Raw genomic sequence first — 14,014 nt, 5'->3', positions numbered from 1 at the left:
TGGAGTCGCCTGGAGAACGATGCCTGTTCACCCTACACCACAAGGGGCTGCAGGTCACAGGATGGTCCCTAGTGCCCACCATGGAACTGGTGCTCAGTGACATCACCAAGGGCCCATGGATAAGGCCAGAGCTTCAGCTGGGGGAAAACACAATGAAAGGGCACCCCAAGGCCCCGACTCCAGGGACGGCTGTGAGGTACAGGGAGCCAGACACGCCGTGGCTGGAAAAGGAGACACTGCAGCGTGGAGATGGGTGTTCTGAAGACAGTAGCCTGGGCACTGGTGTAAGGGCCCTGGATGTCTACTCTCAGGCCCCGCCACCCTCTTGTCCCTCAATCCGGGGCCTGCACGCAGGAAGCCGCCATGCATGTGTTGACCGGTGCAGGATCCTGCTGCAGGAGAGACAGTAGGCAGCGAGACTGTGATGCCCAGGCAGCCCTCACCTGCTGTGTGGCTTTGCGGACCCGGTCACTCATGGCCTCCATGTTGCCCTGCTCCTCCTCCAGCTCCTCCTCCAGCTGGGCAATCCGGGCCTCTAGGCGGCGCTTCTCGTCCTGGAGTGCGTTCCTGGGGGAAGGGCAGCCATGTTGGGGCCTCTACCGTCCCCGACTTAGAAGTTGCCCCTCCTTGGAGTGATGCCTCAGGGGGATTGCCCTCATCATCTAGTGGGGGAAACTGAGGCTTGGAGAGGATTAGAAGACTCATCTGTAGTTACACAGCCAGGAAGTGGGCAGCTGGGACTTGGACCGGGTCCGTGTCAGCAAAGCTGGAACTGGGATGGGGACCAGCACACTCCTCCCTGACTCTTCTTTGTCCCCCCCTTCTCCCCACACAGCTACTTATTGGGAATGAATGAAAGCAGCCACACCCCCAAACAGAGGCATGAAAGCGCTGAGGGAAAACCTAATCACCGTGGGTCTGTCCCCAATCTCAGAGGATGCTTTGTCAGCAGCATCATTGAAATGGGGGTCCAGGGCCAGGCACGGTGGCTCACACCTGTAATCACAGCACTTTAGGAGGCCAAGGTAGGAGGACCACCTGAGGTCGGAGTTCAAAACTAGCCTGGCAAACGTGGTGAAACCCTGCCTCTACTAAAATTATAAAAATTAGCCAGGCTTGGTGGTGTACACCTGTAGTCTCAGCTACTCGGGAGGCTGAGGCAGGAGAATCACTTTAACCTGGGAGGTGGAGGTTGCAGTAAGCCGAGATCTCACTACTGCCCTCCAGCCTGGATGACAGAATGAAACTGTGTCTCGAAAAAATTTAATAAAATGGAGGTCAAGGACGCTGCCTCTCCCGACATCCTCTGCTTCAGAGCAGACTTCTCCATTCAGTTTCCTACCTTCCCGACAGGCTACTGGCCAGCTCCTCTGCCAGTTCCTCCTTCTCAAGGTCCGCTTGTTTGCGAGCCCTCTCAGCTGCAGCGAGGTCCTAGGTGGGTGGGAGGAAGCCTGCTGTCTGCCAGGGAAAGGCCAAGCCCCACCGAGAGTCCACCCTGCCCCCTCAGCCACCCTTGAAAGTACATGTTCTTCCTCTGAGCTCAGGGGAAGCCCCATGAATCCATAGAGGAGGGAAGCATGTGTCTTTCTAGACAGGTGGAGCCCACAGGAGGAGGAAATGAAATCTGGGAGTGCACAGACTGGAGCTGCCAAGGGTTGCTACCATGACACCGCATCTGAGGCTCTCCTAGCAAGACAAGGCTTTACCTCTTGTAGCTGCATGAGGTCTGCTTCTAAGCTCTTGGCTTTCTTCTCATTCTCCTTGGCTGTGGCAAAGATCTCATCTCTGGAGGCACGGGCATCTTCCAGCTCTCTTTGAAAGTCCTTCATCTGAGCCTGCATGAGTCAACAGGAAGGACAAGTTCAGATGTCCTTACTGCCCCAAGTTCTGCTGTCCAGTTTAGCTTTGCACATCCACCCCTTGGATTTTATGCAGTGGACCACAAAGAAGTTCCCATTGCATGAGCATGGCCCTCCGTTCCAGGTGGCTGGTGGCGGGCTGGGAGCACCATTCTGGATGGGCTCCACAGACCTGCCTGAGAAGCCAAGCCCCTGATGTGATCTGAGGGCAGTGGCCAAATACCTCATAATGCTGCCCTACCCAGGGCAGGAGACAGCCACCAAAACCTGAATGGTGCTAGGAAAGCCCCAGCTGAACCCACACCAATGGCAGGTGTGGGCTGGCTTCCTGGATCCTGCTCTGCTGACTTTGGTGGCCTGAGGGGACTGTGGCCTCCCTCCGCCCAGGCCCCGAGCTCCGAGTGTCACCCACCTGCAGTTTGCGTAGCTGCTTGATGGCTTCCTCCCTCCCCTTGATGGCGGAGTCGGCCTGAAGTTCCAGGTCTTTCAGGTCCCCTTCCAGCTTTTTCTTCGCTGCAGCCGCCAGGGCACGTTGCTTTCGCTCGTCTTCCAGTTCCGTCTCATACTCGTGAAGCTGGGCGAGGAAGAGAGATGTTTGCTGCCCCACTTGCCCCTGGGAGGTCCTTTAGCCCACCCCGGCAGCACGTCATTGCACCCCTTCCCCAGCACATCCCCCCTGCGAGGCAGGCATCTCATCCCAACTTGCAGATGAGAAAACGGAATCTCACGGGGTGCGGGTGGCTCATGCCTATAATCCCAGCACTTTGGGAGGCCACCAGGAGAATGGATCACTTGAGGCCAGGAGTTCAAGACCAGCCTGGCCAACATGGTGAAACCTCATCTCCCCTTAAAAAAAAATTAGCTGGGTATGGTGGCATGCGCTTGTAATCTGAGCTACTCGGGAGGCTGAGGCAGGAGAATTGCTTGACCCCAGGAGGCAGAGGTTTCAGTGAGCTGAGATAATGCCACTGTACTCCAGCCTGGGCGACAGAGCGAGACTGTTTCAAAAAAAAAAAAAAAAGTTTCCATGCCGACCGTGAGAGGTGGTGATAGGAATGAACAAGGCCACCCGACCTCCCTCTCCTGGCCTCCCCGGCAGCACGCACCTGTCTCTGCAGTTGCCTTCTCTTCTCCTCATTCTGCTCGTCCCGGGCTTGGAGATCCCTCTCGAACTGGCCCTTGAGCGCCTGCATGTTGACTTCCAGCCGCAGCTTGGCGTCCTCCGTGGCCTGCAGCTCGTCCTCCAGCTCTTCCAGCTGCGTCTTCATCTCCTCCATCTGGGTCTCCAGGGCCCGCTTGGACTTCTCCAGCTCATGGACCTGCCGGCATGGTTGAGGAAACCCACCGTGAGCGGCAGCACAGGAGGTCAGGGAGGTGGCTCCCACAAGATGCATGGCCGGGACTCAAGATGGCCCCTGAGAGCTCGGACCCCCAAACTCAGACCCATCCTCGACTGCCATTCTCAGCCCCTCCCAGCCCCTGCACCAGTCCAAAAACCTTCCATTTCCAAAGATAGTTCGCTATGAAAAAGGCCCGGAGCCAGCTTTTCCCATGGACTGGTGAACAGCACAGAGGGTGGGTGGGCGAAACATGGACAAGAAAACAACCCACAGCCACTTACGTTCTTGCCCACGTCATCCTTGGAGCTGACCAGGTCTTCCATTTCGGCTTTGAGCATTTTGTTGGTCCGCTCGAGTTCCTCTTTGGCTTCCAAGGCCTCTTCAAGGGCCCGAGCCAGGGACAGGGCCTTGGTTTCCTTCTCCCTGGCTTCTGCCTCGGCTCTGTCCCTCTCATCCGCGTATTTGGAAGAGATGTTTTTCTCCTCGGCTAACAACTGCAACACAGCATAAGACCCAGAGGTGACTTCTAGGCACATCCGGGGTCAGCTTCACTGGATTGCAAATACTGGGGAAAAGCCCTGTGTCCTACTGAATGTATCGAGGTGCAGGTGTAAGCAATGTAGGTTGTCTATGGGAGTAGTTTATATAATCATCTGGCCTTCTGAATTCTACATCAACCTTATGCAGAGCCAGAAATCAGCTGAATTTTTTTTTCTTGGTTTGTTTGTTTTAGATGGAGTCTCACTTTGTCACCAAGGCTGGAGTGCAATGGCACAGTCTTGGTTCACTGCAACTCCGCCTCCTAGGGTCAAGCAATTCTCCTGTCTCAGCCTCCCGAGTAGCTGGGATTACAGGTGCCCACCACCACGCCCGGCTAATTTTTGTATTTTAAGTAGAGACGGGGTTTTGCCATGTTGGCCAGGCTGGTCTCGATCACCTGACCTCAAGTGAGCCTCCTGCCTCTGCCTCCCAAAGCACTGAGATGACAGGTGTGAGCCGCCACACCTGACCAAATTGTGCTTTGAAACCACTAAAGCTGCCCACGTTGCGTAGAGCACACTGAGGTCAAAGTGACATTCAAAGCTACCAGAAGCTAGTTATTATTTTGTTTCATGGCCACAAGTAGCTATTAATATCTCATAAAAGTATCCTAAGGGCCTTAGTAGGGAAACGGTAAGCGTGGGTGGCCCTGCATACATATCTGTCTGCTTGGAGAAGCAACTCAGAGAACATTCCATGCTCATGTTAATCTCATCTTCAGAGAGGACAGAGCAGATTATAAATTGTAACATCCAAAAGCCAAACTTCCACTATTCAGCAAAGACAGGGACCTCTGAATGGCACAGTCAACACAAAAATCCCATGCTGCGTGTGACACTGCACTACACTGTGACAGGAAAATAAAAGCAACCTCAGGCCTTCAACCAGATAACGAAGCGGTGAAGATGAGCTGACAGCCCAGAGGAGAGGTGGCTGATAGGAAAAGGAGGAACTGGGATGTCATCTAAAGTCCTGACGCTATGAGGCCAGTCAGGGAGGGGTAAGGAACCCTCAGGCATCTGGCATTTAGCCTCACTGTACAATCCTCATTTTATTTCTATTTTTGAGACCGAGTTTTCCCTCTATCACTCAGGCTGGGGTGCAGTGGTTCAATCTTGGCTCACTGCAACCTCCGCCCCACCCTGGGTTCAAGCAGTTCTCCTGCCTCAGCCTCCCGAGTAGCAGGGATAACAGGCATGCGCCACCACGCGCAGCTACTTTTGGTATTTTTAGTAGAGACAGAGTTGCACTGTGTTGGCCAGGCTGGTCTCAAACCCTTGACCTCAAGTGATCCACTCGCCTCAGCCTCCCAAAGTGCTAGGTGTGAGCCACCGTGCCTGGCCTCTCAAACTGATTTTTAGAATAACCCTGAGTCACTTGTAAACTAAATCGTATTTACTAAATAATAATATATCTTAAAAGTTGGTATTTAGGGGTTTGGGTCATACAGGGGTCTGCATTTATCACACAATTAAGAGTGGTGCATTTCATCACATGTAAGTTTTACCCCAAAAGAAGCAAAATTATGTTTAAAAATAAACTATAATTAATATGCAATGTTGAGGTGTGGAAGGGGAAATGTACCCAAGAGATAAGGCATGATAGATAGAATTAGTCTTTATAAATAAATATGTGGGCCGGGCATAGTGGCTCATGCCTATAATCCCATCACTTTGGGAGGCCAAGGCAGGCAGATCATGTGAGGCCTGGAGTTCGAGACCAGCCTGGACAACATGGCAAAACCCCATCTCTACTAAAAATACAAAAATTAGCCAGACATGGTGGTACACTCCTATAATCCCGGCTACTTGAGAGGCTGAAGCAGGAGAATCGCTTGAACCCAGAGGCAGAGGTTGCAGTGAGCTGAGATCGCACCACTGCACTCCAGCCTGGGTGACAGAGCTAGACCCTGTCTCAAAATAAATAAATATGTGATAAAGTTCATATAATACAGTGTCAATGACTGAATGCAGGTGGTGGCCTTACAGATGTTCACTGTACAATTCTGTCAACGTTTCTGTGTGCTTGGAATTTTACAGAATGAAATCTTAGGGAAGAGTGGTATTAAAAGTATAGAAACTGAATTACGTGGGAGACTACTCATTAGGTATTCCATAAATATTTTTAGTGAATGAAATATGCACCTCATTTCTTCTTGAGGCTAGAAACTAAGGCATCACCATGTGTGCAGGTGACCCTCCTGGTGCTGGTACCCAGAAAAGTCACAGACATCAAGACTTCTGTGCCATCCTTACTGTGACCCGGTAGCCTTAATGCTCCATGGTCGCCCAAGACAAGCTAAGAGAGCCTCCCATGGCTCCTCACAGAGTGGAGAGGGGATGCAGGCACAGGCGGGAGCCACGTGTCGTACTCTTCAGAGCTGATTCCCCGACCCAGCATCCACGGCCAGAGTGGCGGACACCCCATGCCCTCTACCTGATCAAACTTCCTCTGCTTCTTTTCCAGGTTGGACACGAGTTGCCGCTGGTTGTCCAAGTCGACGACCAGGTCGTCCAGCTCCTGCTGAAGCCTGTTCTTGGTCTTTTCCAGTTTATCATAAGCGGCCGCCTTCTCCTCATACTGCTGGGTGAGGTTCTCGATCTCCTTCTGGAATCTCTTCTTCCCCTCTTCCAGAGCTTCCACGGTGCTGGCAAAGTCCTGCAGCTTCTTCTTCGAGTCGGAGAGCTACAAGGACAGCGTCCAGGGTAGGGTGAGAGGGGGACCATGAGTGACCCCTGTCCCTGGCTCCACAGACTCTGGGAAGCGAAAACCATGTCTCCTTGTTGGAGAAACCCAATAGTAAGGGAAGCTGGGGGGTCAAGCACCATCGCACCAACACTCCACCACGATCTGCCTATGGGGGATCTCAGCGCAGAGAAGTTGAGAGGACCCATGACGGAAGCAAGAGCACAGGGCAGGCACCTGGATGTTGAGAGTGGAGATGTGACGCTCCAGGTTCTGCTTGGCCTCCATCTCCTCGTCCAGCTGGTCTTGCAGGCTGTTCCGCTCCTCCTCCAGCTGGCGCAGCTTCGTAGACACATTGAGCTTCTGCCGGGTTTCTTCTTGAAGCAGCTCCTGCAAAAGGGACGCAGGGAGGTCCCAGGGACCCGCCCCGAGGAAGGCCACCCCCCAGGTCCCCTGGATGATGTGGCAGGACACTCACCTGGGTGTCCTGGAGCTGGGAACTGAGGGACGCCACGTCCTTGGCCAGCTTAATGGCCTTCCCCTCAGCCTCGTTAAGCATCCCTGTGACGCTCTCGACTTCATTCTGAGGGTGCCAAGAGACTGGTTAGTCAAAGCCTCTAGAAAGGGATCCTTATTAAAAGGAGCCCTTTTTACTCAAAACACGTGGTGTACCCTCATGGGCTAGGACTTGGGGTGTCCACTGATTGAGAAAATACCTCCACAAGGTATGGGACTCTGATAAAAAAAAAAAAAAAAAAGTCTGTGGCTCGAAGGGAACTCTGTCACCTATGAGTTAGGACCCTGGCCCTCGACTCTCTCTGTGGTTCTAAGAACTTGTTTGAGCCCCAATTGTATTGACAGGGACCTGATCCCACTAAATGGATCCTAGATCCCTGCCAAGGTTGGTAGAGACAAAGCAGCAGGTCTGAGAGTCCAGACGAGGTGCTCTGGCTGGTCCACTCTCTAAGGTTGGAGACAGGAGACCAGGATGGTACTTAAATGTCCAAGGGATGCTGTTCCATCCCCTCCTTCCTCACTCCTCCTCTTTTGTCCCTTCGCTGACCCTGATGGCCAAAGCCAGAGGCGCAGACCCTAAAGGTAAAAACGCCCTCTGTGTATTCTCTGGCTTTTACTCCCTAGTGTCTCTGCATAAGTCCCTTTGAAGGTTTGAAGGTGTTAGCCTACCCCTCCATCTCTTCCATTGACAAGGAGGCTATGAATGGTCTTGACACTGCTTATATGAGGGCAGCAAAACCGCTGCTCTCAACTGCATGTGGGAAAAAACATCTCACTCAATGCTTCCCCTGCCCCTTGGTCCCTGGCTGTGAACATGTTAAATATTTATGAAAACTTTGGCCACATCCCCACGAGTGGAAAGGCAGGCTAAATGTCTGTTCCAAGCGAAAGAAGACCAAAGACAAACAGACCATGTCACTCATCAGCTTAAAACCCCTCAACAGCTTCGCATCACCCAGAGGGAGGACCAACATACGTGTAATAGGTCTGCAAAACCCCACATCATCTGGTACAGCCTCCTCCTCCAACCCCACTCTGTACTGTCTCCCCCTACCCCCAACCCCAACTGGGCACTCCAGCTCTACTGGTCATTTGTCTCTCTCCTAATTTTTCTATTTACCACAGGGCCTTTGCACATGCTATTCCCTCTGCCTGGTAGACTTATCCATGCTCCTTAGGGAAGCTTTCGTGGCCCCTCCTCCCCCAGGTTTGGCCTCCTGGTTATTTACACTTAGGCATCATGTACCTTCCCTTTGCTGCATCATTTGACATTCATTTATGTGATGATTCATGTCTTCCTTTCCCCTTACTCGGCTGAAGTCCTACTGGGGCAGGGACAGTGTCTCTTTTTGCTTGCTGCTGTTTCTCAGGATTAAGCACAGTGCCTGGCTACAGCAGGTACTCAATAAATACTTGTCAAATTGGCAAAGGAAGGTTTTTTTGTTTTTTGTTTTTTCTTTTTTTTTCTTTTTTTCCTGAGACAGAGTTTTGCTCTTTTGGCCCAGGCTGGAGTGCAATGGTGCGGTCTCTGCACACTGCAACCTTTGTCTCCCGAGTTCAAGCGATTCTCCTGCCTCAGCCTCCCGAGTAGATGGGATTACAGGCACCCACCACCACTCCTGGCTAATTTTAAAATATTTTTAATATTTCTAATATTTTTAGTAGAGACTTTTCACCATGTTGGCCATTACTGGTCTCAAACCCCTGACCTCTGCCTCCCAAAGTGCTGGGATTACAGGCATGAGCCACCACGCCCAGCCACAAGGTTTTTTAATATTTAAGTGAACAGGGAGATCATCGCCCCCTCTCTGGGAACGCAGCTAGAGGAAAGGACTTGCCTTGCAGCAAGAAAGACCTCAGCGAGCCGGGAAGAGGCTCCTTCCCACAGAATGGATACCACCCAGCACCGCCCACCACGCCACCACCTCACCTGCAGCTTGTGGACTTTGTCATTGAGCTCCGCCCGGGCCCGCTCCCCATCGCTGCACTTGGACTGCAGCTCCTGCACCTGCGCCTCCAGCTTCTTCTTCTTGTGTTCCACCTCCTGCTTGGCCTGGCCCAGGACCCGCAGCTCCCCGGCCAGGTCTGCGTTCTCCTTCTCTAGCGTCTGCTTATTCTTGTCTAGGTTTGCCTTGGCCTGGCGAAGGAAGCAGAGGGGAGGGAAAACGTTTCAGACCCTGCCCTTTCCTCCCTCAGAGAGGTCCAGGAAGGCACACGGCAGGGGGCACACAATCACCAGTAAGAGATTTGGGGTTTTTATTTTTGTTGTTTATTTTTTTGAGATGGTGTCTTACTCTGTTACCCAGGCTGGATTGCCGTGGCGCGATCTCAGCTTACTGCAACCTCCACCTCCTGGGTTCAAGCTATTCTCCTGCCTCAGCTGCCCAAGTAGCTGGGATTACAGGCGCCCACCACCACACCCAGCTAATTTTTGTATTTTTAGTAGAGACAGGGTTTCACCATGTTAGCCAGGCTGGTCTCAAACTACTGACCTCAAGTGATCTACCCATCTTGGCCTCCCTAAGTGCTGGTATTACAGGTATCAGCCGCTACACCCGGCTGATACTTTGGATTCTACTTTCGTAAAGCTCATGGGTTGCAATCTGGGATCCCACAAGTGGTGTCCAACCTGTTGTCATGTCCCCCTTTGACCCCTTCACTACTTTTAAAAAATGAGTTGCCAACGTTTTAATAAATGTCACATAAAAATCTGGATTCCCAGCTTCTTTTTCAAAAAACTTTGTTTGAAGGCCCGCCATGGCAGCTCATACTTGTCATCCTAGCACTTTGGGAAACAGGCAGGAGGATTGCTTCAGGCCAGGAGTTCAAGACCAGCCTGGGCAATGTAGTGAGTGAGAGACCCATCTCTACTAAAATAAAACATTAGCTGGGTGTGGGGGGCGCACACCAGCAGTCCCAGCTACTCAGGAGGCTGATGGCAGGATCACTTGAGCCCAGGAATTGGAGGCTGCAGTGAGCTATGATCACACCACTGCACTCCAGCCTGGGAAACAAAGTGAGACCCTGTTTCAGAAATAAGTAGCTCTGGGAGGCCAAGGCAGGTGGATCACTTGAGGTCGGGAGTTTGAGACCAGCCTGGCCAACATGGCAAAACCCCATCTCTACTAAAAATAGAAAAATTAGCTGGTGGTGGCGCACGCCTGTAGTCCCAGCTGCTGGGGTGGCTGAGGCACAAGTATTGCTTGAACCTGGGAGGTGGAGGTTACTGTGAACCAAGATCACGCCGCTGCATTCCAGCCTGGGTGACAGAGTGAGACTCCATCTCAATCAATCAATCACTCTAACATTCTATATCGTGACTGTGGTGGTGGTTACACAATACACATTTGTTTAAAATTAATGGAGCAGTAAAATGGATAAATTTTACTGCATATGCCTCAGTAATCCTAAACTTCAACAATAACACAACGAAAGATCTGGAAACAGGGGCTCTTGCTTTCCTTCAAGGCAACAATCTGCCAGATCTAAGTAGCGGCTGGCTCTGCAAGTGGGGCAGTCACATTTCACTGCCCCTGTCCTTCACAGGTGTCGTGTGATTGACACTACTACTTCTGTCCTAGTTAAGGGAAACTTATTTTATGGAACCAGCTCCTGTAGGCATGTAAGTTGCCCTACAGGAAAAAAAAAAAAAAAAAAGTGTGTTGGAGCCGGGTGCGGTGGCTTATGCCTGTAATCCCAGCACTTTGGGAGGCTGATGCAGCCAGGTCACTTGAGGTCAGGAGTTTGAGACCAGCCTGGCCAACATGATGAAACCCCGTCTCTACTGAAAATACAAAAACTAGCCAGACATGGTAGTAGTCACCCAGCTACTCAGGAGGCAGAAGCAGGAGAACTGCCTGAATCTGGGAGGCAGAGGTTGCAGTGAGCCGAGATCGCGCCACTGTACTCCAGGCTGGGCGACAGAGTGAGACTTTGTCTCAAAAAAAAAAAAAAAAAAAAGTGTGTTGGGCAAAAGCAGGATGGGGTGAGGGGCTTCTTTCCAGGTTGTAGAGAAGGGGAAAGAGAAGTGCATGTATCCTGAGAGGAGAGGACCCACCACTCAGCCTTCCCATGGTCCCTGGGAGATGCTGGGCATTGATGCCAGTCCTCCAAGACATGACTAAGAGCTGCCGGACCTTAGATGGGGACAAGGAGTCTCTTGGTGGGAACAAAGCAGTGAAGTGGGGACCCTAGAGGACATGGGCTCCCAGAAACCTTAGCCCAGCCTAAGACCCCAGAACTGGGGAGCCCAGGTAGGAGCTGATGTTAAATGTTTCCCCCACAAGCAGGTGGAACTAGGTCTGTATGTCAGGATTCAAGTTGTTAGAGACAAAGGCCTCTTTTTCCCTGCACCTGAGATGGGCAGAGGTTCCCACCTTTACCTGCTTTGTGTGGGTCAGTAATGGACATGCTGTCTGCTGGTGGTCTTAACTGAGTCTTCCCAAAGAGGCATGGCTGGGAATGGGCTTGACTTCCAGCCCTTGTTCACGTCTAATGACCCCTAAGCATGGGGAGGGTCAGTGACTGTCTGGGGCCTCACTCTTCCAACCATAATTTTTTTTTTTTTTTTTGGAAACGGAGTCTCATTCTGTTGCCCAGGCTGGGGTGCAGTGGCACAATCTTGGCTCACTGCAACCTTTGCCTCCTGGGTTCAAGTGATTCTCGTGCCTCAGCCTCCCAAGTAGTTGGGATTACAGGCGACCGCCACCATGCCCGGCTAATTTTTGTATTTTTAGTAGAGACGGGGTTTTGCCATGTTGGCCAGACTGGTCTCAAACTCCTGACCTCAGGTGATCTGCCTGCCTCAGCCTCCCAAAGTGCTGGGATTACAGGTGTGAGCCACCGTGCCCGACCTCCAACCATAAAGCTAAAAGGGACATGTGTGGCTTACTGATGTCTTGAGGGCTAATTGTTCCTGAAGGTGGGAATAACCCATTTCAATTAAAATTGTCTAAAAATAAAAAGTAGGCTGGGAGTGGTAGCTCATGTCACCTTGGGAGTCCAGACTGGGAGGACTGTTTGAACTCAGTAGTTTGAGGCCAGCCTGAGCAACATAGTAAGATACCCATCTCTACAAAAAAGTTAAAAATTAGCTGGGCATGGTGGCAGAAGCCTGTAAGTCCCACCTACCAGGGAGGCTGAGGCAAGAGGATCGCTTGAGCCCAGGAGTTCGAGACTGCAGTGAGCCAAGATTGCACCACTGCACTGCAGCCTGGGTAATAGAGTAAGACCTTGTCTCTAAAAACAAAGTTTTTAAAAAATAAAAAGTAACTTTTGAACATAATACAAGGAACACAATTGAATGGGGAAATATGTATGGCATAGTTACAACTAGCAAAATCCGATTTGTCCAAAATACATAGAGTTGACAAATTGTTGAGGGTTAGTATTTAGATCCCACTCGACAAGTAGTAAGAGTCCATTGATTCATTTGGAGAGTGAGGGTGAGCTCAGTCCTGTGCAGTGCTTTTCAGAGGGTCGTCCCGAGACCACCTCCATCAGGATCAGTGGCAGGCCTGGAAATGTTTACTTTAACAGGAGTCACAGGTGAAATGAAATTAATTTGTAAAGCACTTGGAATAGTGTCTGGCACATAAGTGCTACACTTTTTATTGTATTGTTTTACTTACTATTTTTATGTAAACAATTGAGGTTCCAACAGACCAGGCAATGAACCAGCCCCCAGAAAGGTATTCAGTAAACCACCACATGGAAGACAGTTCACCTTGACTAGTTGATGCAGTTTAGATCTGCGTCCCCACCCAAACCTCATGTTCAATTGTAATCTCATGTTCTATTGGATTACAATTGAACATGAGATTTGGGTGGGGACACAGATCCAAACCGTAAAACTAGTCAAGGTGAACATTGGGGCCTGGTGGGAGGTGATTGGATCATGGGGGCAGTGTGTGTGTGAGTGACAGAGTCTCGCACTGTCGCCCAGGCTGGAGTGCAGTGGCGTGATCTTGGCTTACTGCAACCTCCGCCTCCCCAGTTCAAGTGACTCTCCTTCCTCGGCCTCCTCAGTTGAGATTACAGGCACCCACCAACACACCCCCAGCTAATTTTATTATTCTTTGTTTTGGCCAGACGGCAGTTGATTCTTGTTCCCCAGGGTAGACTGCAATGGTGCAATCTCAACTCGCTGCAACCTCCACCTCCCAGGTTCAAGTGATTCTCCTGCCTCAGCCTCCCAAGTAGCTGGGACTACAGGCATGCACCACCACGCCCAGCTAATTTTTGTATTTTTAGTAGAGACAGGGTTTCACCGTGTTGCCCAGGCTGATCTCGAACTCCTGACCTCAGGTGATCTGCCTGCCTTGGCTTCCCAAAGTGCTGGGATTACAGGTGTGAGCCACTGCACCAGGCCTCATTTTATGTATTTTTAGTAGAGATGGGGTTTCACTATTTTGGTCAGGCTAGTCTTGAAATCCTGACTTGGTGATCCGTCGATCTCAGCCTCCCAAAGTGCTGGGATGACAAGCATGAGCCACGGCGCCCGGCCTTTGGAGGCAGTTTCTAATGGTTTAGCACCATCCCTTTGGTGCTGCCTTCATGAGGTCTGGTTGTTTAAGTGTCTGGCACTCCCCATTCTCTCTCTTCTGCCCGCTCTGGTCATGTAAAACGTGCTTGCTTCCCCTTTGCCTTCCACCTTGATGGTAAGTTTCCTGAGGCCTCCCCAGAAGCAGAAGCTGCTATGCTTTCTGTACAGCCTGCAGAACCATGAGCCAATTAAGCCTCTCTATAAATTACCCAATCTCAGGGTGGGGTGCAGTGGCTCACACCTGTCATCTCAACACTTTGGGAGGCCAAGGCAGGTGGATCACCTGAGGTCAGGAGTTCGAGATCAGCCTGGCCAACGTGGCGAAACCCCTTCTCTACTAAAAAAAAAAAAAGAAAGAAAAACAAATTAGCTGGGCATGGTGGTGTGTGCCTGTAGTCCCAGCTACTTGGGAAGCTGAGTCTGGAGAATCATTTGAACCCAGGAGGTGGAGGCTGCAGTGAGCCGAGATCGCGCCACTGAACTCCCGCCTGGGTGACAGAGCAAGACTCCATTGCTCAAAAAATAAACAA

General features: G+C 51.3%; 2 protein-coding genes across 12 annotated transcripts in view; one reads left to right on the top strand and one right to left on the bottom strand.

Annotated features, from left to right (window-relative positions):
• The window catches only part of MYH11 (myosin heavy chain 11), a 164,281-nt gene that overhangs the window by 14,797 nt on the left and 135,470 nt on the right, over positions 1-14,014 (bottom strand). For all 6 annotated transcript variants that reach the window (XM_017871716.1, XM_017871719.1, XM_017871720.1 and 3 more), the window contains 10 exons: positions 8,871-9,077; positions 6,903-7,007; positions 6,662-6,814; positions 6,176-6,424; positions 3,481-3,693; positions 2,966-3,178; positions 2,272-2,433; positions 1,707-1,835; positions 1,343-1,431; positions 444-567 (listed from right to left, as the gene is read on the bottom strand). In XM_017871716.1, the coding sequence (XP_017727205.1) occupies positions 444-567; positions 1,343-1,431; positions 1,707-1,835; positions 2,272-2,433; positions 2,966-3,178; positions 3,481-3,693; positions 6,176-6,424; positions 6,662-6,814; positions 6,903-7,007; positions 8,871-9,077 (1,644 nt within the window). The remainder of the gene's footprint in view (positions 1-443; positions 568-1,342; positions 1,432-1,706; positions 1,836-2,271; positions 2,434-2,965; positions 3,179-3,480; positions 3,694-6,175; positions 6,425-6,661; positions 6,815-6,902; positions 7,008-8,870; positions 9,078-14,014) is intronic.
• NDE1 (nudE neurodevelopment protein 1) overlaps positions 1-14,014 on the top strand; it is a 90,467-nt gene that overhangs the window by 74,488 nt on the left and 1,965 nt on the right. For 5 of the 6 annotated variants that reach the window (XM_017871727.1, XM_017871722.1, XM_017871726.1 and 2 more), the window contains exon 9: positions 836-1,042. The exons of the other annotated variant lie outside the window; for it this stretch is intronic. In XM_017871727.1, coding sequence (XP_017727216.1) covers positions 836-1,016 — 181 coding nt within the window. In that variant the 3' untranslated portion in view covers positions 1,017-1,042. Of the gene's footprint in view, positions 1-835; positions 1,043-14,014 lie in introns of those variants that run through there. 6 annotated transcript variants of the gene reach the window in all.

Source organism: Rhinopithecus bieti, unplaced genomic scaffold (genome assembly GCF_001698545.2).
Source record: "Rhinopithecus bieti isolate Rb0 unplaced genomic scaffold, ASM169854v2 scaffold_6876, whole genome shotgun sequence".
Taxonomy (NCBI): domain Eukaryota; kingdom Metazoa; phylum Chordata; class Mammalia; order Primates; family Cercopithecidae; genus Rhinopithecus; species Rhinopithecus bieti.
Note: the sequence above shows the minus strand (reverse complement) of the source record. Positions and strands in the feature narration are given on the sequence as shown.